The sequence below is a fragment of the Leguminivora glycinivorella genome, chromosome 3 (genome assembly GCF_023078275.1).
Source record: "Leguminivora glycinivorella isolate SPB_JAAS2020 chromosome 3, LegGlyc_1.1, whole genome shotgun sequence".
Taxonomy (NCBI): Eukaryota; Metazoa; Arthropoda; class Insecta; order Lepidoptera; family Tortricidae; genus Leguminivora; species Leguminivora glycinivorella.
This window is the reverse complement of record NC_062973.1, coordinates 23,774,888-23,798,216: the sequence shown is the minus strand read 5'-3', so window position 1 is coordinate 23,798,216 and position 23,329 is coordinate 23,774,888. Positions and strand designations below refer to the sequence as shown.

The following is a 23,329-nucleotide window of genomic DNA, read 5'->3' as shown; positions in this document are numbered from 1 at the left end:
TAAAAGATGCTTATTTTAATGCAATCTTTCATGTTTTTAAATTACAAACACTCAAAAATAATAAATGAATCGAACGACCACGGGCGCGCCATCTGTCGCAGCTGTGGTGCTTTACTCAGGCCACACGCTACAACCATACCGAGCGCATCGATCAGCCGCTTAGTTCCTACGCGCGCCAATAGATGGCGCTTTCGCTCTCTTGGAAAACGGGACAATGACGTCATCTTTTTCGTGCATGCTGCCCGTAGTGAAATGAAATGAAATGAAATATTTATTTTCCAAGTAGGCATATTACAATGCGCTTATGAACGTCAAATAAAACTACGCCGGCTCTAACCCTACGCCTCAGCCTCGAGAAGATTTCAGTCCCCCCTCAGTTTGAGGAGGGTATCCACTATGGGACCGGCAAGAAACTCGGCGGGCCACTTCTTTTCAAAACATTACATCTTATAATTAACATGCATTAAAAAAAAAAAAAAAGATACAATTTAATAAGCAAAAGTATTCATAAAAAAAAAAATATTAACACAAGAAATTATACAAAGTACAAAGCTATTATGATTATTAATAAGAGATGTTAGAGATGTATAGAGTCTCTAAGTGTCAAAGTACATCTAAAAAAATTATACATGAAGAAAAAAAACGAATAACTAAAATAACTTTAGAGTTGTAAAAGACTCTTGTTGTCTTAAGCAAAGGAAAAAAATATATATATATATACTTAATCTACTTTTTTCCTTGGAGATGTATATGGTCTCCAAGAGTCAGAAAGAAAAATAAACAAACAAGGACCGAACAGAGTGCCTCAACGTAATCTATTATAGTAACAAGTTATTAGACGTTATCACGTCAAAAATATTAAAATTTGTACAGAACCGTCGGTGGCCGATTCGACTAGTGCATGGCTGGTTTTTTAACAATTTTGGAACCCCTGAAGACGCCAAGTGTCAAAATGGAATACACTGACTGACAACTGACATCTGACATATTTTATTTAACCAAGTGGAAAAACGCCAAAGCCAACTCATGAACTCAATGTTTGTTTATTTCGATATCACTACACTATCTCTAGTTTTCTTTCATGAATTACTTTGAAATTTAAGAAATTCGCCGTCGTCAATAAAATCACGGTAACATATACTATAAATTACATAACCCAAGTGAAAGATAAGGCGAAAAATGCCCCACGGAGCGTAGTGATAAGAACAAATAAACAATATCGTTCGTCACATCTTTATGTTTATCAGTGGCGTTTAACAATCAAAGTTTAATTAGAATTGCTGATAAGATGAGTTGCTTGAATAATTCCGAGTCAGTCGTAGCTGAGACGTCGACTTTTTACAGCCATGGCGAGTTTAGTGACGAAAAACTTCGGTTTGCTGACAAGATTTGCCAAAACAGTGTCCAATGGATCGCAAAGGCTATCCTCACATTTTATTTACTATCCTGACAATGAAAAACCGGTCGAAGGTAAGTCTTTGTTAAAATGAAGAATACATTTTTAGGTTATTCACTTGTTTACTTTAAAATTGAAGTCGTGTATGTAGGTTTATTTTGTGAATTTTAAGAATACCATATGTTACTAAGATTTATAGTGATAGGCATTAAGAAATGTAATCAATACTTTATTATTTTAAATAATACTGGTCATAACGTAATCATTCATAATCCTATATTAACTCAATCAATTATTAGGTATATTTATACCAGCTTTTGCCCGCGGAAAAGAGACAAAATGATGAATGCTCTATTTAAAAGAGACAAAATGTAGCCTATGTCACTCTCCATCCCTTCAACTATCTCCACCTATAAAATCACGTCAATTTGTAGCTCTGTTTTGCTGTGAAAGACAGACAAACATACAGACACACACATTTTCCCATTTATAATATTAGTATGGATTCTATATAATTATTTTGATTCACTTTGAAACTTATAGAAATAAATTGGCAACATTTTAGCACAGATTTTTTTAATTTGTGATACTGTAATAGTGTTCTAATTATTATGTGATTTGCTCCAGGTGAGATGGCAAAAATGAACATGATGCAAGCTATCAACAATGCCATGGACATCACTTTGAAACAGGACTCCTCAGCCGTGCTGTTTGGTGAAGATGTGGGCTTTGGTGGAGTCTTCCGATGTGCACTTGGCTTACAGGTAATTTAAATAGAAGCAGGACCTTCACATTAAAATCACACTTTGCTTAAGTGTTCCTTTAAGATATAGGATATTTCTAAATTGGACTACCAAAGTTTTTACAATTTCAACAAGGTTATTGACAGAGACTGAGCAACTATTGGCAGTAGCTTGTGAATCCTGATAAACAAAATGCAGCAGTACTCCTGTAGTATTGTAGCAGTGTGAAAAATTATCTGTAATAAAGATGGCAATTGGCAATTTATTTTGACATTGTTTTAAGCATGTTTTTATTCATATTATATTGCATGTATTGTTAATATGTAAGTGAATTGGTTCAAATTGTAAGCTTAGATTATGTTCAATAAATAAATAAATAAATCTAAATTGGACCTCAACAAAATTTTGTGTTCCATTTATAGAAGCCGATGGATGCCTTTCTAACAAAAAATATTATAAAAAAATGTTGCTATTTTCTTTATAGGAGAAATATGGCAAGGACCGGGTTTTCAACACTCCACTGTGCGAGCAGGGTATAGCAGGGTTTGCCATAGGCCTAGCCACTGCTGGGGCCACCGCCATAGCAGAGATACAGTTCGCTGACTACATCTTCCCTGCATTTGATCAGGTAAATGTGGCTAGTTTTGTACACACCACTGTGTGAGCAGGGTATATAGGGTTAGTAACAGCTGGGGCCACTGCCATAGCAGAGATACAGTTCGCTGACTACATCTTCCCTGCATTTGATCAGGTAAATGTGGCAAGGAACTAGTTTTGTACACACCACTGTGTGAGCAGGGTATAGACGAGTGTGAGCAGGGTATATAGGGTTAGTAACAGGTGGGGCCTCTGCCATACCAGAGATACAGTTCGCTGACTACATCTTCCCTGCATTTGATCAGGTAAATGTGGCTAGTTTTGTACACACCACTGTGTGAGCAGGGTATAGACGAGTGTGAGCAGGGTATATAGGGTTAGTAACAGCTGGAGCCACTGCCATAGCAGAGATACAGTTCGCTGACTACATCTTCCCTGCATTTGATCAGGTAAATGTGGCAAGGAACTAGTTTTGTACACACAACTGTGTAAGCAGGGTATAGACGAGTGTGAGCAGGGTACATAGGGTTAGTAACAGCTGGGGCCACTGCCATAGCAGAGATAAAGATTGCTGACTACATCTTCCCAGCTTTTGATCAGTTTAATAATCTACTATTATACTGAACCTCCTCTTGTCATCTAGCTGAATTTTAAAATTGTATTTCTTTTAACTAAAATCCTAATGTTCTTTACCCTTCCAGGCTTAGCTAGAGCATTTTTTCTATCACATTTCCTTAAACTGATAGTCTTTGTTTTAGATGTGTTAAATCTTCAACTTCATGAATGTAAGTAAAGAAGCATAAAGAAGTCTTGTCACTAAAGAGACAATACTATGGAGACAAGATTTCTATACTTTTGGATTCTTTTTTTTTGAGAAATTAGTAATTTCATGAATTACAAATCGGGATTCTTTAAATACTAGTTATTTATAGGCTGTTACAAAGTCAGCATCTCATGCCATAAGACTCGTTGAGATAGGTCAGCTAGGAATACACTAGGGAACAAACAAGCGCGGATCCAGCTTCGTGCCCAGGGGGGGGTCACGTGGTAGAGGCCCAGGCGTGGTCTATTTGTATGGCCAAACTAGGCTCCAGGGGGGGGTCATGACCCCCATGACCCGCCCCCTGGATCCGCGCATGGGAACAAACTTAAATGGCCAGCGTCGTCGACCTGTCGCCTGTGAGTATGCGTCGCTGGCGTTCTCTAGTATCTATCTATTTATCTGATATAGCCTCTTCTTCTGAACACGGTCGGATATTTTTGATTGTTTGTTTAGATGAAGTCGCGTAGTTCAGTGTACTGATGTGCCGACGGAAAGTTAATATTCACATAGGAAAACTTCGGAAATTTTCCATACCGTGAATGGACAATTGTATGGATGGAAAGTTTCCATGTCATAAATTTTAATTCCCTTTATTTTTCGTGAAATTTGCGTGAATTTTTCAAGAATATAGGATTTTTTTTGGAAAATTTCCGCAACTTGCACATCATTAGTTCAGTGTGCCTGTTGGCAAAGGCCTCCCTAGTGGTGATTGGGTTCCCTGGTTGTCAGAATAACTGTTCTATGTGGGGTAAATGTTTTAATCATTGCAGACCACCACCCGGTCTGTCGTATCCTCTAGTATATTGCTGACTTTTATATATATAATGAAAATGAAATATTTATTTTTCAAGTAGGCATATTACAATGCGCATATGAACGTCAAATAAAGCTATATTTTTTTTATACCACGTCGGTGGAAAACAGGTATACGGCCCGCCTGATGGAAAGCGGTCACCGTAACCTATGGACGCCCGCAACTCAAGGGGTGTCACGTGCGCGTTGCTGACCCATTAGAAACTTGTACACTCCTTTTTTGAAGAACTCCATACTGTAGTTCATCGGGAATACCTCGACAGGGAGCTCATTCCACAGCCGGAGCGTTCGTGGGAGGAAATTCCTCTGAAACCGCACGGTGCGCGACCATTTAGGTTGCAAGGTGTGTGGATGAGCGCCCTGTCGATGGCGAGCGGTGCGATGTTGAAAAGTGGCCGTTGGCATCATGTCAAACAGTTCTTCAGAACACAACCCATTTTATATGTTTTCTCTGTTACAGCTAGTAAACGAAGCAGCGAAGTACCGGTACCGGTCCGGAGGGCAGTTCGACTGCGGAGGCCTAACGGTGCGCGCGCCGTGCGCGGCGGTGGGGCACGGCGGGCTGTACCACTCGCAGAGCCCGGAGGCGTTCTTCGCGCACGCTGCCGGACTTAGGGTCAGTTCCTTACTTACTTTGCTGGCTCAGAAGTGGATCTTGGCCTCCGATACTAGACTTCGTCATTTGTTCCTTTCCTGTGCGATCTGATGCCATTCAGTCTAGTGGGCGACCGAGAGCAAGGCTGCTAGTCTTCGCTGGCTCTGCCATGTGGAGAGAATAGGAGAGGATCGTGCGGCCAAAAGAGCTTACCTGTGGCGATCCACTGAGAAGGAGTCGACCGGAATTCCCAGGTACCGATGGATTGACGAGGTCCAGAAAGAACGAGGATAAGTCACTTAATTAAAGGCTACGAGGCTTATTTTTGTCATGAATTAATAATTTGATTGCATTTTGAATGTACTGGGCCCACCAAAAGCGAGTATTGAGAAATTGGCAGTATTTTCTCGATCTTTACGGATTTGATTGAAATAGCTGCCATACAAGCATGTCGTAAGCGACATTCTCGTGGAATGCCCCATCATAGGTCAAAAATTAAGAGTAAGAGTACTCACCAGAAACGTGCAGACAAGAACGAATTTAGTCTATTAATCTCGAACATAGCACTAAACCACAATAAAATACTATTCCTCAACTCCATAACAGATTCACTTTTAACACACCTCACTTTTTCAAAGACACTGACAGTTGACACAAAAGTCAAGTGACAAAAAGTTTTTTCTAAAATGTAATGCCATGTTCGTCTTATGAAAAGGTAAGGTAAGGAGGTAGGTACTATCAGCTGCAAAAGTGCATGGAAAAATTATGGATTCATTGATAAATTCGCCATGCACTTTTACAACTGATAGTACATAGTTAATGGGTGTGGACACAAATTTCAAACGAAATTTTATATCGCACAGGTCGCCAGCCCATCGCCTACAAAAAGAAAGACAAAATTAAATAACTAAAGGCTCAACAACCATTTAATTTCGTTAAAATGTATGTTGTTTATAATTTATTTATACGAGCCTAGAGTGTCCAACTGCTGGGCAAAGGCCTCTTCCCTTTATAACGACGTTTTATGTTTGAAGTGTTTATAACGATTTTTTTTTCCAGGTGGTAGTCCCCCGCGGCCCCATCGCCGCTAAAGGTCTACTTCTCTCCTGCCTGCGTTCCCGGGACCCCTGCGTGTTCCTGGAACCCAAGATCCTTTACCGCTCCGCTACCGAAGATGTACCTGTTGAGGACTATACGCTACCGCTAGGACAGGCACAGCTGCTTAGAGAAGGTAGGCCTTTTTAGTCCACTGGAAATATATCACATATGCGCTTTGATCTCTTGGTAAGTCATGGAAGCCTAGTACTTTTACTTGACATAAATGTACTTTGCTGCTTAGAGGAGGTAGGCCGTCTTAGTGCAATGTGGAACTAGATTCACACCTGCGCCTTGATCTCTTGGTGAGTCATGTAAGCCTAGTACTTTTACTTGACATTGATATACTTTTCATTGGGTCATATTGAACATCTCACTTCCGGCACAGAATATATAATAGTACAAGTACAGAAGGCCCACTGCTTTGATGTTCACGACATGCCGCCTTTTTAAATGCCTACAAAATTCTAACAAAGAAACGAGCCGCACGTGCGCGGCGCCCGGCGATAGGGTTGCTTATGGATTAAAACGAATTAATACTCAGATAAAATGTTATACTATTATATTCAAGTCTTGGGTACTTTCTAGGTATATATATATAGTATTTATATATTTTTGTTTAAGTTCCAACATCACAAGCCTTATTGAATCTTTTCGGGGGATTTAATCAATAGTAAATCTGTGTAAAAATGTCCTATGGTATTTATTTTTCCCCTCACTAGCTTTGAAACACGTGTTTTGTCCTTTAATACCAGCGGGTAAAAACGCATTTTATCCATTAGTGGAAGTAGTGGATAAAGTAATATGACCTTGAATAGAGGCAAATTTTCTGCTTTAAAATTTATAAAAGTGGGTTAATCTAGTGATCAAGATGTTTTACCACCTGTGGAATAGGGATGTTACGAATATTTGCATTCGCATTCGCATATGCGAATGATTCGCATTCTTTTATTTAAACATTTGCATTGATATTCGCATTCGCTTCAAACGATGCGAATGTTTTGCGAATGCGAAAGTCGCAGCTTGTTCCTCGCCCGCGCCGGCCGCTCCAATTGCTACTTGTCGACTGTCGACTCGCGCATGCGCAGATAGGTCAAATTCGTACGGCGTGAAGTTCGTACTCGGCATTTTGACCAATAGTAAGCATTTTAATTTTTTTACCTAGCGGGTTGTTGGTGATTGCTTGGTTTTTATTTTGGTTTTTTATGAAATTCAGCGATATTCGCATTCGCATTCTGAATATTCGCATTCGCATTCGCGAATGTGACACATGCGACATTCGTGACATCCCTACTGTGGAACTACTGGAAGCAGTGATAAACGCGTATTTTGCGTTGTACTTTCCTCGCTATAGTGAAGGGAAAAGTTTTGTGTTACACACGAGTGCAAATGTATTTTACTTCTCGTGTGTTGAAATACAACTTTGCACTCTTGTATAACAAATAACTATTTTTTTCAGGCTCAGAAGCAACGCTCATAGGCTGGGGCACGCAACTGCACGTATTGCTGGAGGTGGCAGACCTGGCTAAGGACAAACTCGGAGTCAGCTGTGACGTGATCGACCTGCAGTCCATCCTACCCTGGGATCAGGAGACCGTGTGCAACGTTAGTGCAACTAATTGTCTGAAGCCGTTGATTCTAGTTGCATGTTTGAGCCGTTTGTAATTTGGTTGTGTTGACCCAAAGAGCACTATAAATTCATGGAGTAGTATTCCTCTTTCGTTGACATTTCTGTCCAGAGCATACAATGGGGGATGTCTGAAAATTTTAAAATCGCCTGATATTTTTTCTGGTGATAGGAATAAGCATTTCTATTTACAGAAAAAAGTTACAGATTTTTTGGTAGCACCATACATTTTATAAAAATAAAAACGTGTTGCTCGACTGCGCGTACGACCCACTTCGGCAGTTATGAGATTTGTCTTAGGCTCCCCACAGACAGTCTTAAAAATTCATAATCTTAAAAAAAACTTGTATGCAATCTGACAGTTCAGATCTGTCAGTGTCTTGTCAGTGTCAGTTTGAACTGTCAGATTGCATACAAGTTTTTTTTAAGATTATGAATTTTTAAGACTGTCTGTGGGGAGCCTTAGTCTTTAAAAAAATTCCATTTTGAATCTGACACTGACAGTTGATTGTCAGCTTGACATTTTTCTCGGAGAATTCATAAGTTTCATAACCATATCTGGTGAACTATTTATTACTGTTTTCGACTCATTTTCTCTCCCTGGCCTCTGATTTTGCCTCCTTCTACGACTACCTTCGCTCTCGAACCCCGGACCGTGATTTTACTGGCTTAAAACGACGACCTTTGATATTAACCCCTGGACCTGATTCTACTTGCATTAACGAAGACGTGTGCTTGCCCTGCTTGCTGCCGACGGCCTTTGCGTTGAACCCCGGACCTGATTACAATTTTTAAGCCCATTGAGTTGGGAAAACGTGGATAGGTACTAGCGATTTTGTAAGAGCTAGTTCATCTAATTTGCCAAAATGTGGAACAGCGACAAACACAATGCCTGTGAAGAAGAAATTGATGAAAGATGCAGAGATATTTTGGACAGAGAATGTGTATCCCATTAATTTTGAAAAGTGCAACTACATGTTATTAGAGTGTAATAAACATAAATTTGTCTTGATCTATATTAACATTATTACTCATTTTAGCACCCATAAGTACGTTTTCACATTATTCGATCCAATACCGGATGTTGGACCGATATCCCATACATTACAGGCGTTGTCTTGGATTTTTTCCATTGAAATCCTTCCGACATCCGATATTGGATCAGGTAATGTGAAAACAGGCTAACTCCTAGTAGTGATTCATAAGCGCACCTGCCTACAGATGAGAACTAGAGAAGGACCTGTGCCCTAAACAAATAACTTTAGATTGTTGGTTTATTGTCTGCTTTAAGTAGTTAGTGCTCAAAAAGGAAATGAGTTTGCGATGTGACGCCTACTGCTTTTCACATCACCCATTCAGAAAGGGTACTTTTCGGCCCTGTTAGGAGGGAATTAAGTGACACTTTTCTGTTCAATAACTTTGTCTGGCCTGTATAAAATATTAACGCCACGGAAAGTGTTTGCACATAAGTAATAATCAGTAATCAGTAATTCTTTATTGCTATCATAGGTACATAAGTTGTTACATTTCAGTAGGTATAGCACAGCTATGAACCCTGTAAGGGCACTGCAAATATAGTTCTTAATAACTAAAAATCTTAATACTTATAATCTTATAAATCTTAATACCTATATTGCTATGAGAACATTTTTATGTTGCAACATATTTTAATATTATGTATAAAAAAATTGTGTCGATTAAGTGCATAATATTTTTACAACAGACCTGATTCATATTTTAGTATTTTGCTTATATGATATGAAAAAAAAAGTGTCAAATGGTAGCAATAGTAGATTGTGCAACAAGGGAGAAAAATGAGATATATATCTTGAGTGTAGCAAGGTATTCTTAAATTTAATCCTGAGCGTAGTGAGGGATTCAAGTGTTAAGACACAAGGTGGAATTAAATTTGCTACACATATTAACATCAACTTTTAGGAAATTTATATATAATGATATGTTATATGAACTTTTAGGAAATTTATATATAATGATATGTTATATGAACATAAAAAATGGTATGTTATGTAACCATGTAAAAAAAATGTGTCCTTGAAGGGAAAAGTATCACTTTGGTCCCTAATAGCAAAGAGGAAAAGTGCCTCTTTGCACCCTCCTCGCAGTGCAGGGAAGAAAATAACCCTTTCTTTTCGAATCCCAGTCACTACACTCAGTATTCAATTACATATAGAATACTTCACTTTGTTCACAATTCCATTTATATCCTCGCTATAAATATGCAATTTTGCTCCCTCGTAACACAATCTACTATAGTGCTGTTAATCATGCTTTAACAGTATGGAGGGCCATAGAAGAATATGGAAAGCCATAGCCGACTGAATTTGATAGTAACTTGACAGTAACTCGACACACATGACACACCTACAACTCAGAAGTAAAATAAAACAACACAATAAAATAAATCAATTGTATTTTATTATAGGACATTGTAAATTATAAAAAAAAATGTATTTTACCATATTTTTCCTATTGGTCTATCCAACAAAATACACATTTTATAAAATGCCACCGTGTCAGATATTTATGGCTTTCTTTTTTATGATATTATTGCCAGCGTGTAACTGCATTTTAAGGTTGGTAAACAAGACACGGTATCTTACACTCAGGTGGTCTTCACAGCAAAATCACACTCTGGTTGGGCAGTTCCTGCCAACCTATTGAGACCAACTTTCCTTCAGCTCCTTTCTTAATATGAACAATTTGAAATCTGGGTTTTTCTGGTTGGTTTTAGAACAAGTTGGTATAAAGCATGTTTTGGGATCCTTATATCGTGTTTATGTACTTGTATTCATTATAACAAATAGTGTCCGGAACTTAAAAGCGATGATCGTCCTTATATCAAGCAAAATCAGAAGTCAGGGAGGCAAAACGGATCGTAAACAGTTCAGCAGGATCAGGTCCAGTGTTTAAAAGCAAACGTCTTCGTTAATGCAAGCAGAATCAGGTCCAGAGGTTAATATCAAAGGTCGTCGTTTTAAGCCAGTAAAATCAACGTCCGGGGTTCGAGAGCGAAGGTAGTCGTAGAAGGAGACAAAATCAGAGGCCAGGGAGAGAAAATGAGTCGAAAACAGTAATAAATAGTTCACCAGATATGGTTATGAATTCTCCGAGAAAAATGTCAAGCTGACAATCAACTGTCAGTGTCTGTGGCCAGCACAGATTCAAAATGGAATTTTTTTAAAGACTAAGACAAATCTCATAACTGCCGAAGTGTGTCGTACGCGCAGTCGAGCAACACGTTTTTATTTTTATAAAATGTATGGTGCTACCAAAAAATCTGTAACTTTTTTCTGTAAATAGAAATGCTTATTCCTATCACCAGAAAAAATATCAGGCGATTTTAAAATTTTCAGACATCCCCCATTTAATAGAATGATGATCCTTCCTTGCTCAAAGAATTGCTATTGCCATACAGCGATTTCATCAGCCTACTACTTATAGTAGTTTTTGCGGCTGTGTAAAATGAAGGGCATTACAGCACAAGTGTGGGCTTATGAAACGAGCCGAAGGAGAGTTTCATGATAACATCACACGAGTGTTGTAATGTCTATGTCTTTACATCTACATATAGACATTGTAACCAACGTACGTGTATCGGGCCGTGATTAAAGGCTTGCTTGACCGTGGTAGGTGGTAACATCCGTCTCTTTAAGTTAGAAGTATATGTATTTATTTTCTTTCTTCTTTCATTCTGTAATAAATGGGAACGAAAAACGGATATCCTGATTGGATCACGATTGTGGGCTGGTATGCTTCTGTGTTGCAGGTTTAAACTCTATAAAATACCTATAGGTTACTAGCAGATTTGATACCGAGTGGGGCTCCTATTTTAGAGTCTAATGTTTTTTGTTTGCTTGATGTTAAATAAATGTTTTCTATTTTATTTTATTATTGTTTTTGTTTGCAGTCAGTGAAGAAGACCGGACGTTGTTTGATATCTCACGAGGCGCCGCTAACTTCAGGTTTTGGAGCTGAATTAGCTGCTACTATACAGGTAAAAAAACTTTAGATCGTAAATTTAGCAGCCGGATACCCGATATTTGGCAAACGCAACGGCTGAATATCCTGTATCTGGCCAAATTACTATCCGTTGCATATATTAATGTAGACCTCTCTCCATGTAATGTATTTCCATATGTACTATAAATAGCTGCAAAAGTGCATGGATAAATTATGAATGAATTCATTGATAAATTCGCCATCCACTTTTGCAGCTGATAGTACTTCCACTTCCAGTAAAATACAACAACAAATAATTTAATATTGTCTTCGGTTACCGCGATAGTTACTCATGAAATAAAACTATGGAAACGGATAAAATCGCGTATAATAAATTTTAAATACATCCCGACGTTTCGAACTCTTTACAGTGTTCGTGGTCAACGGGTGACTGAGGAAAAATTACAATGTGCAAAAGCTACCCACATAGAAATCGTTCGTTAATATTTCTTGTATGTGGGTAGCTTTTGCACATTGTAATTTTTCCTCAGTCACCCGTTGACCACGAACACTAAAGAGTTCGAAACGTCGGGATGTATTTTAAATTTATTATACGCGATTTAATCCGTTTCCATAGTTTTATTTCAACAAATAATTTATTAATAAAAACATAATTGTACAGTGATTGTTCTTAAAGGTTAAGAATTGTTATACATATAAGAGATGTTTTATACAGATGCCTGAGCTAGGATAGTTCCTGTGTTTCAGGCAGAGGAAGGACTAAATTGGTGATTTATTTTTAATTATTCACTTAAAAAAATAAAACTTATAAGTAAATAAACACAAGACTTATTACAGCAATTCCCGTCAACTTTGTACAATGCCACGTCAGCAAATTTTAATTGATCCTATTTCGTTACCAACATTTAGTAATATAATTCGACTTTCGTAAGATATATACAGGATAATTGTTATAATTAAGAAAATATAGATACTAGAGAACCTTAATGACGAAATAAAACTTAATAAAATCTCAATTAATCAACAAAATCTTGGTAACAAAATAGGAATTAATAAAAACAAATTTAACTTTTCCCTTAGTTTTTGTATAAAAAATATTAAAAATAATTTAATTTAAATGTTCTGTTTCAGAACGAGTGCTTCCTGCACCTAGAGGCGCCGGTGTCCCGCGTGGCGGGCTGGGACGCGCCGTTCCCGCACGTGTTCGAGCCTGTGTACCTGCCCGACAGGTGGCGCTGCTACTCCGCACTCACACAGCTGCTCGACTACTAACTCTATTCCTGTTATACATAAATATAGTGTGTTCCCTTTTGTTACCGGCGGATAGTTGCACTATTAACACATTCAGTATCAGACAAAAAATGTCGCACTCCGTCAGAAACCGGTCGTAATTTATAACCGCCCGCTTGTATGGCGAGAACCCGCGGGGCGGGTTCTTCGGCATCTGACCAAAGTTGTCCACCAGGCGGATAGTTATAGTATGAATTTCACCGCACCATTACGGGAGCGCGACCCCACACAGCCACCGCAGCGGAGACGCTTAAGTGGCCTTTCACACCCAGATACCCAAGCAGGCGGGTTCTCAGGTGTCGAACACATTAGTATGAATCATTCCAGTCTCTTTTTTGACGAGGGTGGGGGCAGCTCACTCCACGATTCCGTTGTGGAGCTAAAAGTAACGTGCCGGCTTGCCGATACACCCTATTTATTCATCAGTAGTTAACGCACGCTCTCAGAAACTGTACTCTTGTACAGTCAAGGTAAATATGTATATACAACTTTATTGCTTATATGTTAAGATTGTATACACATATTTGTGGCACTTTGTTCGCAACTCTGTATATTAAAACTAATAACTTGTTATTATAATTATATTCTGTATCGAAGGTCATATATACATATGACAAGGGTCACGTGGTACAAAGGAAATAAACCAAAAAATTGCCAATGCGTAAAGCTTACTGTTTAGCCCATCGATTTAAACTTCCCTAGATACACTATCACCTGCAAATTCGACACTCAAAAGTGTCCGATCGCTTAGTTGCAAATGTGTGCGTCTAGTTGACAAACGAAAACTTCGCATTTCTTAGTATTTAAAGTTCAATTTCAAATGCAAGCAATTGGCGGTTATGACATTAATGAATGTGATCATCGCGAAAGCCATAAAATTTTATTACCGCAGATCGCAGGTGTGCATATTTTTAAACAAATCTACGTCTTATTGCAACCAACATAAGTTTAATTTCGTTCGCGCTGCAACAATCTAAACGCCATTTTTACATTGGGAACGAGGATGGACAGAGGCATCATGGGAGTCGCGCTATGAGATGAAAGGCGAGAATGAGGAAATTTGCGGTATTTGTGCGAAAAACTGTTTTAAAAAATCCTATTAGATAGAAAATTTCTTAAGGAACAAAACGTTTGGTATAACATTTTTCGAGATGTTGCGTATTTTAAGCGAAAAAAATGAGTTTTTACTGTATGATATTTTTATTGATATTATCTCAAACAAAAAAATATATAAGGTACGGCGGGACAATTTGGACTGGGGGACAATTGCAACTGATCAATACCTCCACGTTTTGCAATGTTTGCATTATTAAATAGAGTCAACTGAGGTATATACAGGGTGTCCCACGGCGATATCACATGGAGGAAAAGTACCTTAAATATCGTAGATAGCATATTTTGCTGAAAGAAGACTTCATTTACTTTCAAAACTTAGTAAAAGTGCATTATTATTTTTTTAATTTTTACTATGAGGACTTATACAGGGTGTATTTTGATAGCGGGTCAGTAAGGCCGGTATGAGATCCCGTAGTCCTACATGAAAATAGTCTAAGGGGACCATCCATCAATTTCAAATTTATGAGAAATGAAAAATTTTCCAAAATCTGTAAATGCCATTTTTCATCAATTTGAAATTGATGGATGGTCCCCTTAGACTATTTTCATGTAGGACTACGGGATCTCATACCGGCCTTACTGACCCGCTATCAAAATACATCCTGTATAAGTCCTCATAGTAAAAATTAAAAAAATTTGAATGCACATTTACTAAATAAATAAATATTATATTACATTCTTACACAGATTGACTGAGGCCCACGGTAAGCTCAAGAAGGCTTGTGTTGTGGGTACTCAGACAACGATATATATAATATATAAATACTTATATACATAGAAAACATCCATGACTCGGGAACAAATATCTGTGCTCATCACACAAACAAATGCCCTTACCGGGATTCGAACCCCGCGGTGTAGCAGGCAGGGTCACTACCGACTGCGCCAGACCGGTCGTCAAAGTTTCTAAGTTTTGAAAATAAAATAAAGTCTTCTTTCAGCAATATATACTATCTACGATATTTAAGGTATTAAACAGTTGAGGGATTGTATGTGGTGTGTGATGGATGGAGCACTTGGAGAATATGAATTAAGTAGCTATTAAAACAAAGAAGAATTGAATGATGACATTAATTTATTATTCTACGTATTTTCTTTCAAATCTTTGTGTGGGTAAATCTTCTCTCCGCTCCTCAGCTATAATCTTGCGCCATTTTTCCCTTTCAACGTCTTGTTTTGGGAATTTGGAATAAAAACCTTTTTTATTACTTATAAACGAATTTGCTATTCCCGGGTTGTTTCTTTTTATAATTAAAGTAATTTATAAGATATGTATTAATGTTATTGAATTGAAATCATTTATTTCAGACTTATTGGTCCATAATAATAAATAAATACATACATTATTAATATGAAATAGGCTTCTTTTACAAAAAATATAAATTAGCGACTCCATCATTCCATTTTTAACTATGTTCCACTTCAACTATCTTTTGTCGCCGTCCGCTCATTACTAGTATAGCGCGAGAGAAAGAGACAAACTGCGTAAGACCAAATCAAGGAATTTACTTTAATTATTCTAGAAAATAAATGTTTTTAGTAAGTTAGGAAGCCATTTTGTCCACAAATGCATAACATTATAAAATTATTAACAATTACTTACCGGAAATACGATACTTCAACCTTTTTGTGTGTGTGTGGATTGAGTGAGCACCTTCCGAAAATAAAAAAAAATATGCTGATCATTTAGTAAAAGTTCTAAAACAATTGTAAAACGAATCTCTGAATTTGTAAAAAGATAAATCAAAAGATACAGCCATTAACATGTGCTCACTCAGTTCTCACAAACTACCAACGAAAACAGTGAATATATTCATTTAACATATAATATTTATATACTAACATTTAGTAAAAAATAGGCCAACCTACCTCTATAAATATTAGATCACCTAGTGACGTATTAAATTTTTTACAAATAGTTTCTTATGCTCACTCAATCCACACACTTTTTAAAAGCCGAATTTTGATAAAAAACATAAGATTTAGACCGCTATTATATGTGTATAGTTTAGTAAAAGTGAAATGGGAATTTGTAAAATACAAAACGAACCACTAACGTGTCAGGTTTTTTTATAATAAATTTTTGTAAGTGCTCACTCAGTCCACACGTTTTGAGAAAGTTAAAAATGTAAATATCTTACGATTTGTAGCACCTAAGACACTCGAAAGTACTTCTACATTTAGTAAAAATTTTTACTAAATATCCACCATCTAATATTTTATATTCGTTGTCTGGTTTTAAAGATATTCAGACATAACTTTTCTCATACAAATGTATCAAGCAGGGTGACCACACTATGTCGGCTCCTGATTTTCCCCACCTTCCCATTGTCATATTGAGATTGGGGAGTTTCGTTCAATTTTGATAATAGTTTACCGGATTTGTAAGTGGGAGCGAGAAAAGAATAACTATTTCTCGCTCCCACTTACAAATCCGGTACGCTCATCTGTTAGCGCGATTAGATTACCAGGTTCTGGTTTCTTACTAGTGAAGTATTATATTCTTTGTTTCTTACCAATTATCATTCATGTCCTTTTTAATGCATGCATGTCGATATGGTTATTATCCTGACGTCGATAAAAATTACACAATACACATCATCACTAGGCCAAGAACATAACCTAAAAACAGTTTGCAGATGGATAATTAATATGGTATTAGTTTAATATTATCAAAATTAAACGAACGAAACTCCCCAATCTCAATATGACAATGGGAAGGTGGGGAAAATCAGGAGCCGACATAGAGTGGTCACCCTACTTGATACATTTGTATGAGAAAAGTTATGTCTGAATATCTTTAAAACCAGACAACGAATATAAAATATTAGATGGTGGATATTTAGTAAAAATTTTTACTAAATGTTGAAGTACTTTCGAGTGTCTTAGGTGCTACAAATCGTAAGATATTTACATTTTTAACTTTCTCAAAACGTGTGGACTGAGTGAGCACTTACAAAAATTTATTATAAAAAAACCTGACACGTTAGTGGTTCGTTTTGTATTTTACAAATTCCCATTTCACTTTTACTAAACTATACACATATAATAGCGGTCTAAATCTTATGTTTTTCATCAAAATTCGGCTTTTCAAAAGTGTGTGGATTGAGTGAGCATAAGAAACTATTTGTAAAAAATTTAATACGTCACTAGGTGATCTAATATTTATAGAGGTAGGTTGGCCTATTTTTTACTAAATGTTAGTATATAAATATTATATGTTAAATGAATATATTCACTGTTTTCGTTGGTAGTGTGTGAGAACTGAGTGAGCACATGTTAATGGCTGTATCTTTTGATTTATCTTTTTACAAATTCAGAGATTCGTTTTACAATTGTTTTAGAACTTTTACTAAATGATCAGCATATTTTTTTTTATTTTCGGAAGGTGCTCACTCAATCCACACACACACAACCTTTTTTAACGTATATAAGGTGTTATTTTTGCACTTTTTTACGGAGCACTTAGGCATGTTGCCGACACGGCGGATGAAGCGCTACTGACCGCCCAATCGTGCTTAGAACATTTTCAAGCACAATTTGCCGCGGACACATTCTAAGCCGTGATGGTGCATCTAGGTAGTTTAGATCGATGGTTTAGCCAATAACATGGAAACTCGAAAATCAGTGGTACAGTCACCGGCATAAATAAGTGATGATTTCTGTGCCTTGTCACATTAACATCTTGTTTGAAATGTGATACGAAGTTGTCAAATGACTAAAAAGCGGCAAGGTACAAAAATCATCACTTATTTTTGCCGGTGACTGTACTATTGTGTACATGTTTGAATTCCAGATTACATTCCAGTGTTCTTGCCATGGGAAAGGTTGTTGAATAAGAATTTGAATTTTATTTTTATAAGGCTCATGTTTTTGTGAATTTTATCGTTAATAATATGAAATGTTTATTGTAAACTGCTTATTTATTAATCATTTCAACATTCACTATTTAGTCCAAAGGTTTAGGTTGAGTTTTTAGAAGCCCTCCTTTTATCATTCCTTCATCCTTAGTTCTAGTTAACAGTACAGTCAGCATTATCATTAGATCAAGCTTATAATGAAAATACTTATATTTATTTCAATCGTTGATGCTGACTGTACCTACGTAATGTCAGCAATTCCCGTCAACTTTGTACAATGCCACGTCAGCAAATTTTAATTGATCCTATTTTGTTACCAACATTTAGTAATATAATTCGACTTTCGTAAGATATATACAGGATAATTGTTATAATTAAGAAAATATAGATACTAGAGAACCTTAATGACGAAATAAAACTTAATAAAATCTCAATTCATCAACAAAATCTTGGTAACAAAATAGGAATTAATAAAAACAAATTTAACTTTTCCCTTAATTTTTGTACAAAGTTGAACTTGACGGGAATTGCTGATGTAATAAATTCTGCTCGAGTCGCCTCGAATAATGATTTAACCCTTAAATGCATGAATTTTTCTTTTAACGAGATATTAATATATGTGATAGACAATGGTTTTCTGACTCTGGGAAAAAAAGTAAAAAAAATATTTAATACCGATTTTAATACTAAATCAGTGTTAGAAGTTGAATAGGCCAAAACTTATTTATATAATAATATAATTATTGGTAAGTTTTATTTGTAAAGTTTGACTACTATTACAAAGGTACACTATTTGTGAATCCCCCATGATAAAATGTTTAAACATAAACTAATTACTAACTCCGAAAAAATTTGCTTAAATCACATACTAAAAATCGCCATAATCCTGTTTTTTCACACTTTTCCGCTATTTCATCTTTATCCTTAAATAATAAATCATAATATTATTTAATTATTTATTTATTAATATTAAATACTGAATAATAATTAAGCTATAAATGTGATTTTGGATAGCTACATATGAGCCATAGGCCATCAAATATATGATGCATATACCCATCACCATGCATTTAAGGGTTAAAAACCGGCAATCAAGTTCCGCAATATGATCCCATCCCATATACGAAGATGAATAATATCTATTAATTTTGTATTGGAAGAAAACAAGTCTTCATACTTAAATTATTTATTAAAAATAAAAATCAATCCATAAAATAACGCTAGAAATTAAAACATCAGTTAGTATCCAAATAAAAATGTCAAACTTATTAATTAACACATATTACGTTGTGCCGTGAGTGACGAACAGAAAATAATGAAAATTGAATCTGAATACTTAACTTATCCTACTTACAATTATTTTTGTAACAATTTTATTCCAAAACAGTAAATTCAGTAACAAAACAAGTCAACGACTTGCGCCCAACGTGTCGAAAAAGACTTGTGATGTTTATTTACAGACAAGCTAGAGTGAGCGACATATAATTATATTACTTACCTACTCATTGGCGTACTTATATAGAAAATCTTTCCAACTCATCTCGCCCCAGAATTAAAAAATCAAGTGACAGTCGCAACAAATAAGTACCTTATACACGGTCGATTAATTAGGGATACATTTAAACATCACTATCACTATAAAATCTTGTTGCTGTCCCTATAGATAGGTAAATGAAAGGTAAGAGCCAAGACGTGTTATAGTATTTTTCAGTGAAGTTTCACGACAGTATTAAAATATAAGAAGGGGACAGACTGTACTCAATACATAAAAAACCTAGACCCTAACATAACTACGCCAATGCCTAAACTTATATAAAAGAAACGAAGCGACAGGAAAGCTACATAAGGCATAGTGTTCCAACCAGCACCTATACATACTCAGATCAGGACCAAACGACTTTAGCCAGCTCGGCTCGACAAAATTAAATGCCCGAAATGACTGATATGTTATCTATTTTACTTGACAACTTTCGAAATACATGACATCGCGTAATTTAATCGAAAGTGATAATTCTATTAAAATATATTATTATGAGGATCAATATAATGAATATTTTGATTCTTTTATCGTTCCAATGCAATATCAGTTAAGTAAAAAATTATAATATTATTATCAATAAAAGAACCAAAATTTGCTAACATTCAAATTAACCAATAACAATGTCCAGTGAACTACATAAGAGATTGTATTATGCAATTGCTTATAAATAAAATGAAAGAGAAAGAATCGATTCTCGCGTCCAAAATTAGACTTGATCAGCAAATAAATTACAAAGGCAGTGCATCCGAGAATCAACCCTTGCAATAACAAATAGCTTAGGATACAATTTGTAAGATTACATTCACTAAACATGAGTACAACTAACACAAACTTTAATAGATTAGCTTGAGGCCGATTGTTCCATCTTCAGATTGAATATTGGATTAGGTGAAGTGGGAAAAATCAGCCATGATACAAATCAAGTTGTTATAAATAGTCAGGCCGTATGAGAATACGCTCAGCGGCAACTAAAGTACTCTATGTGGAAGCCGCAGATGTTAGTGTAAAATTGTCAGTTATGGCTTGTAGTTACTCATCCCAAGTGCGGCGCGCACGGGACATTTTCAGGTAGGGCCCAACAGAGGGAGAGTTAGGGAAGCGTTGCATATAACGCTCCAGGCGAAGGTACTTGACGGTGATGAGACGGCCCTCGTACCACCAGCCGTGCAGCGAGCGGTACACCACTCCTGCGTCGTTCGTGCTCGCACACTTCACGTAAACACAGCATGAAGCCCGGTCCACATCAATATGCAAAACATTGCAGCGCTCTCCACACTTCTCCAAAATCGCATCCTGCACCACCAACCTTAAGTTATCATTTGTATCGTTTTTGTCAAACATGTGTCGGATCTTTAGGCAAGGTGTAGGTGATACAGTCAAGTTATTAACAGAGCCTTCCTGGGTCTCGAATGCCTGACCCTGCCAGGCTGCGCTGCGTTTAGGGCTACTGTGTGCGGAACACCAACGCCAGACCCTGCAATCTTCCCCATCAACGGATTGAACCTCCATTCGTACACGGCTCTCATTCCTCTGAATAAATTTCACAGCGGCATCCCAAACTGATGCCAGTTTTTCTCTATTTTGAGGTGGGATGATAGTATCTCTAACATGGTCCACAGATATGTAAGGTTCTCCACTGTCTTCAGTCTCCTGAGATATCACATCAATGATTTGCTCAACCATTGAGTAAACCTCATCACTTTTCCTTTTGCGATAAGCAACATAGTATTTGTAGCCCCTTTGGCCACCCAGAGCCAGTAATGTAAGTAGTCCGATTACTACAAGAGAAGATCCAGTGGAGTACAGGGTGTTGACAAAGAGACAAGAGAGGGGTGTGGATGGGTCAGATATAGTCAGAGCAACAGTTCCCTTGCTGCGCTGTTGAACTACTACATCAGCAGATGTTATGGGAGTGAACTCTGCATCTTTTGAGTACAAATTCTTCAGCTGCACTACACTGAGACCCCAGCGAGGGTTGTTCACAAGCAATACCTCTAGATTATTTAGGTCCATTCGGCACTGACTGATGTCAGAGGTGTCAGCCCTCGTCGCAGCTATATCTAGGACTTCTCTCTCAGTTAAGTATGGCAGGACACCAGGCTTCCCACATTGAAAATCAGCAACTCTCTTGGTTAATTCAGGATGTATGACTTTCAACAAGTCTTTAGCATAGCTGATTTGTTCCCTAGGTACACAGTTTATGCCTGGCCGGTTTCCTGGAATATTCAATTGACATATGGGCAGGATACTGCTCTGATCATCGACCACTGATGTGATATCATTTCTCTTAACTATATACATGAAAAATAAGCAAAAAAAAAACAACCACTAGTACCACCAAAGCAAAGGAGACAAGGTTGTTTTTTAAGAATTTTTTGTCATTCGCAGACTTGTAGTCTACTACATCAGGTCTGGCCACTCCAGATATGTAGGACCTGCGGTGCAAAAGTGTGCTGCTGCCATTGTTGATCTCTCGGTCGGCATATGTGGGTTTCTGAGGTTCCGCCTTCAAGGCAGACAGGCGTTTTGTAAAATTACTTAAATATGGAGATTCTACCTCATCTATTGTAGATGTCGAGGGCTGGTAAGTACTTGTAGTGTAATTGGATGTGTAGTTGCTTGCGGACGGGCGGTCTCCTAATGTAGATGTCAGACCTAGCCGAGACCGGATTGAATTCAAGTGGTCTGATGAGAGTGTAGATGAGTAGCTTGAGCTTGGAAGAGTTGTCCTTGAAAACAGTGATGATTTGGGCGGGCTGGTAGAGGCATCATTAGTTGGGAGGGTACTAGAGATATGATCACTAGAGCGCGAGTGGCTTCGGAAGGGCGAAGCGATCTTGCGGTCCGCGTCCACGTCGCTGTCGGAGCCGGTCTCGTAGTCATCGTCCTTGGCCGCGTACGTGCGCGTCACACGCCGCGTCGTCACCGTTTCCACCTCTTCATGAGTACGTACGGGCGATTTCTCCTCATCAGATTCTGAACCTTTGTCGGAATCTTGCTTGACCGGCGAATCCTTTTAGGCGTCGCGCGCCGTGTCTTGCTGCTGGCAGGCGGCAGCATAGCCCCGCCGGTAGTAGCGCGGCGGCCGGCACGCTTTTCGCGAGCATTATTAGTATCCAAATCAGACTCTTCTCCGCTCGAATACCGCGCGAGTGAGCGCCTGCTCTCGGCTTTGTTGTCACCGCTCACGCGAGGCTTGGACTTATTATCGAGCACTAGTTTCAACTTCTTGACAAGCAACTTCCTTGTTGACGCCGTTATTGGCATAACAGGGAACCCATGCTCCGCGAGTTTCGTCCGAAGCTCTGCATCTGACATTGAGTCCACTTGATCGGCCATTGTGAAATCTGCAAGTAAAATGCAGGTTATGTACACATTCACTAACAAACGCACTTGTAATTATCGTGTAACAAACGTTTTTCACCTTATTTGTGGTATATGTGAATAAAAATTACGTCAATTTATGTAAAAATTCACCGGCGCGTCATGTCGCACGCACTCGAAAGAACGTCGTTAAAATCAGTGTTGCCAGTTTTGATAAGATATTTTTGTTTTTGATTGGCATGACACAGACTATAATAAAATCAAACAAATAAAAGAAATCATGAAGTTGTTTTTTTGTATATTCATTGAATTCTCAATTACAGGGTAAATTACTAATAAAATATGACTTATTTGAGTAAATGAATAAGACATACTTTTCATTGTTCACAGATGAGTTCACAAAATTAACATAGTGTTATGTTGGCAGCTTTGTTTTCCCATAGCGTTTTATTTAATAAGGTTACTGTACGATTGCTGTACGATGTCAAGTTGATGGGCAGTGTCAAGTTGATACCAGTCTGGCAGATTC

At 37.4% G+C, this 23,329-nt stretch overlaps 2 protein-coding genes across 3 annotated transcripts; one reads left to right on the top strand and one right to left on the bottom strand.

Moving 5' to 3' along the window:
• The first annotated feature begins 987 nt into the window (after positions 1 to 987).
• LOC125242676 (2-oxoisovalerate dehydrogenase subunit beta, mitochondrial) lies at positions 988 to 13,633 on the top strand. Of its 2 annotated transcripts, XM_048151530.1 has the most exons (9): positions 988 to 1,130; positions 1,345 to 1,470; positions 2,024 to 2,160; positions 2,624 to 2,767; positions 4,833 to 4,988; positions 6,027 to 6,198; positions 7,522 to 7,667; positions 11,618 to 11,704; positions 12,802 to 13,633. In XM_048151530.1, exons 2-9 carry the CDS (start codon positions 1,347 to 1,349, stop codon positions 12,940 to 12,942), a joined length of 1,107 nt encoding a protein of 368 aa, XP_048007487.1. In that variant the 5' UTR covers positions 988 to 1,130; positions 1,345 to 1,346; the 3' UTR covers positions 12,943 to 13,633. The 2 variants fall into 2 exon arrangements, with proteins under 2 accessions (XP_048007487.1, XP_048007486.1); XM_048151529.1 differs by lacking the exon at positions 988 to 1,130 and having other exon boundaries at positions 1,223 to 1,470.
• A 5,473-nt stretch (positions 13,634 to 19,106) lies between these two features.
• On the bottom strand, positions 19,107 to 23,012 carry LOC125224690 (inner nuclear membrane protein Man1-like). Its single transcript, XM_048128120.1, is given in 4 exon segments — positions 19,107 to 21,802; positions 21,804 to 22,491; positions 22,494 to 22,823; positions 22,901 to 23,012. Coding segments are annotated over 3 exon segments (2,307 nt in total). The 5' UTR covers positions 22,816 to 22,823; positions 22,901 to 23,012; the 3' UTR covers positions 19,107 to 20,505.
• Positions 23,013 to 23,329: the final 317 nt, after the last annotated feature.

Excerpts from the sequence above, each read along its gene's own strand:
- LOC125242676 (XM_048151530.1), top strand. The coding sequence starts at position 1,347 with ATGGCGAGTTTAGTGACGAAAAACTTCGGTTTGCTGACAAGATTTGCC. Across the intron at positions 4,989-6,026 it reads CGCACGCTGCCGGACTTAGG|GTGGTAGTCCCCCGCGGCCC; the intron begins GTCAGTTCCTTA and ends TTTTTTTTCCAG. Across the intron at positions 11,705-12,801 it reads AATTAGCTGCTACTATACAG|AACGAGTGCTTCCTGCACCT; the intron begins GTAAAAAAACTT and ends GTTCTGTTTCAG.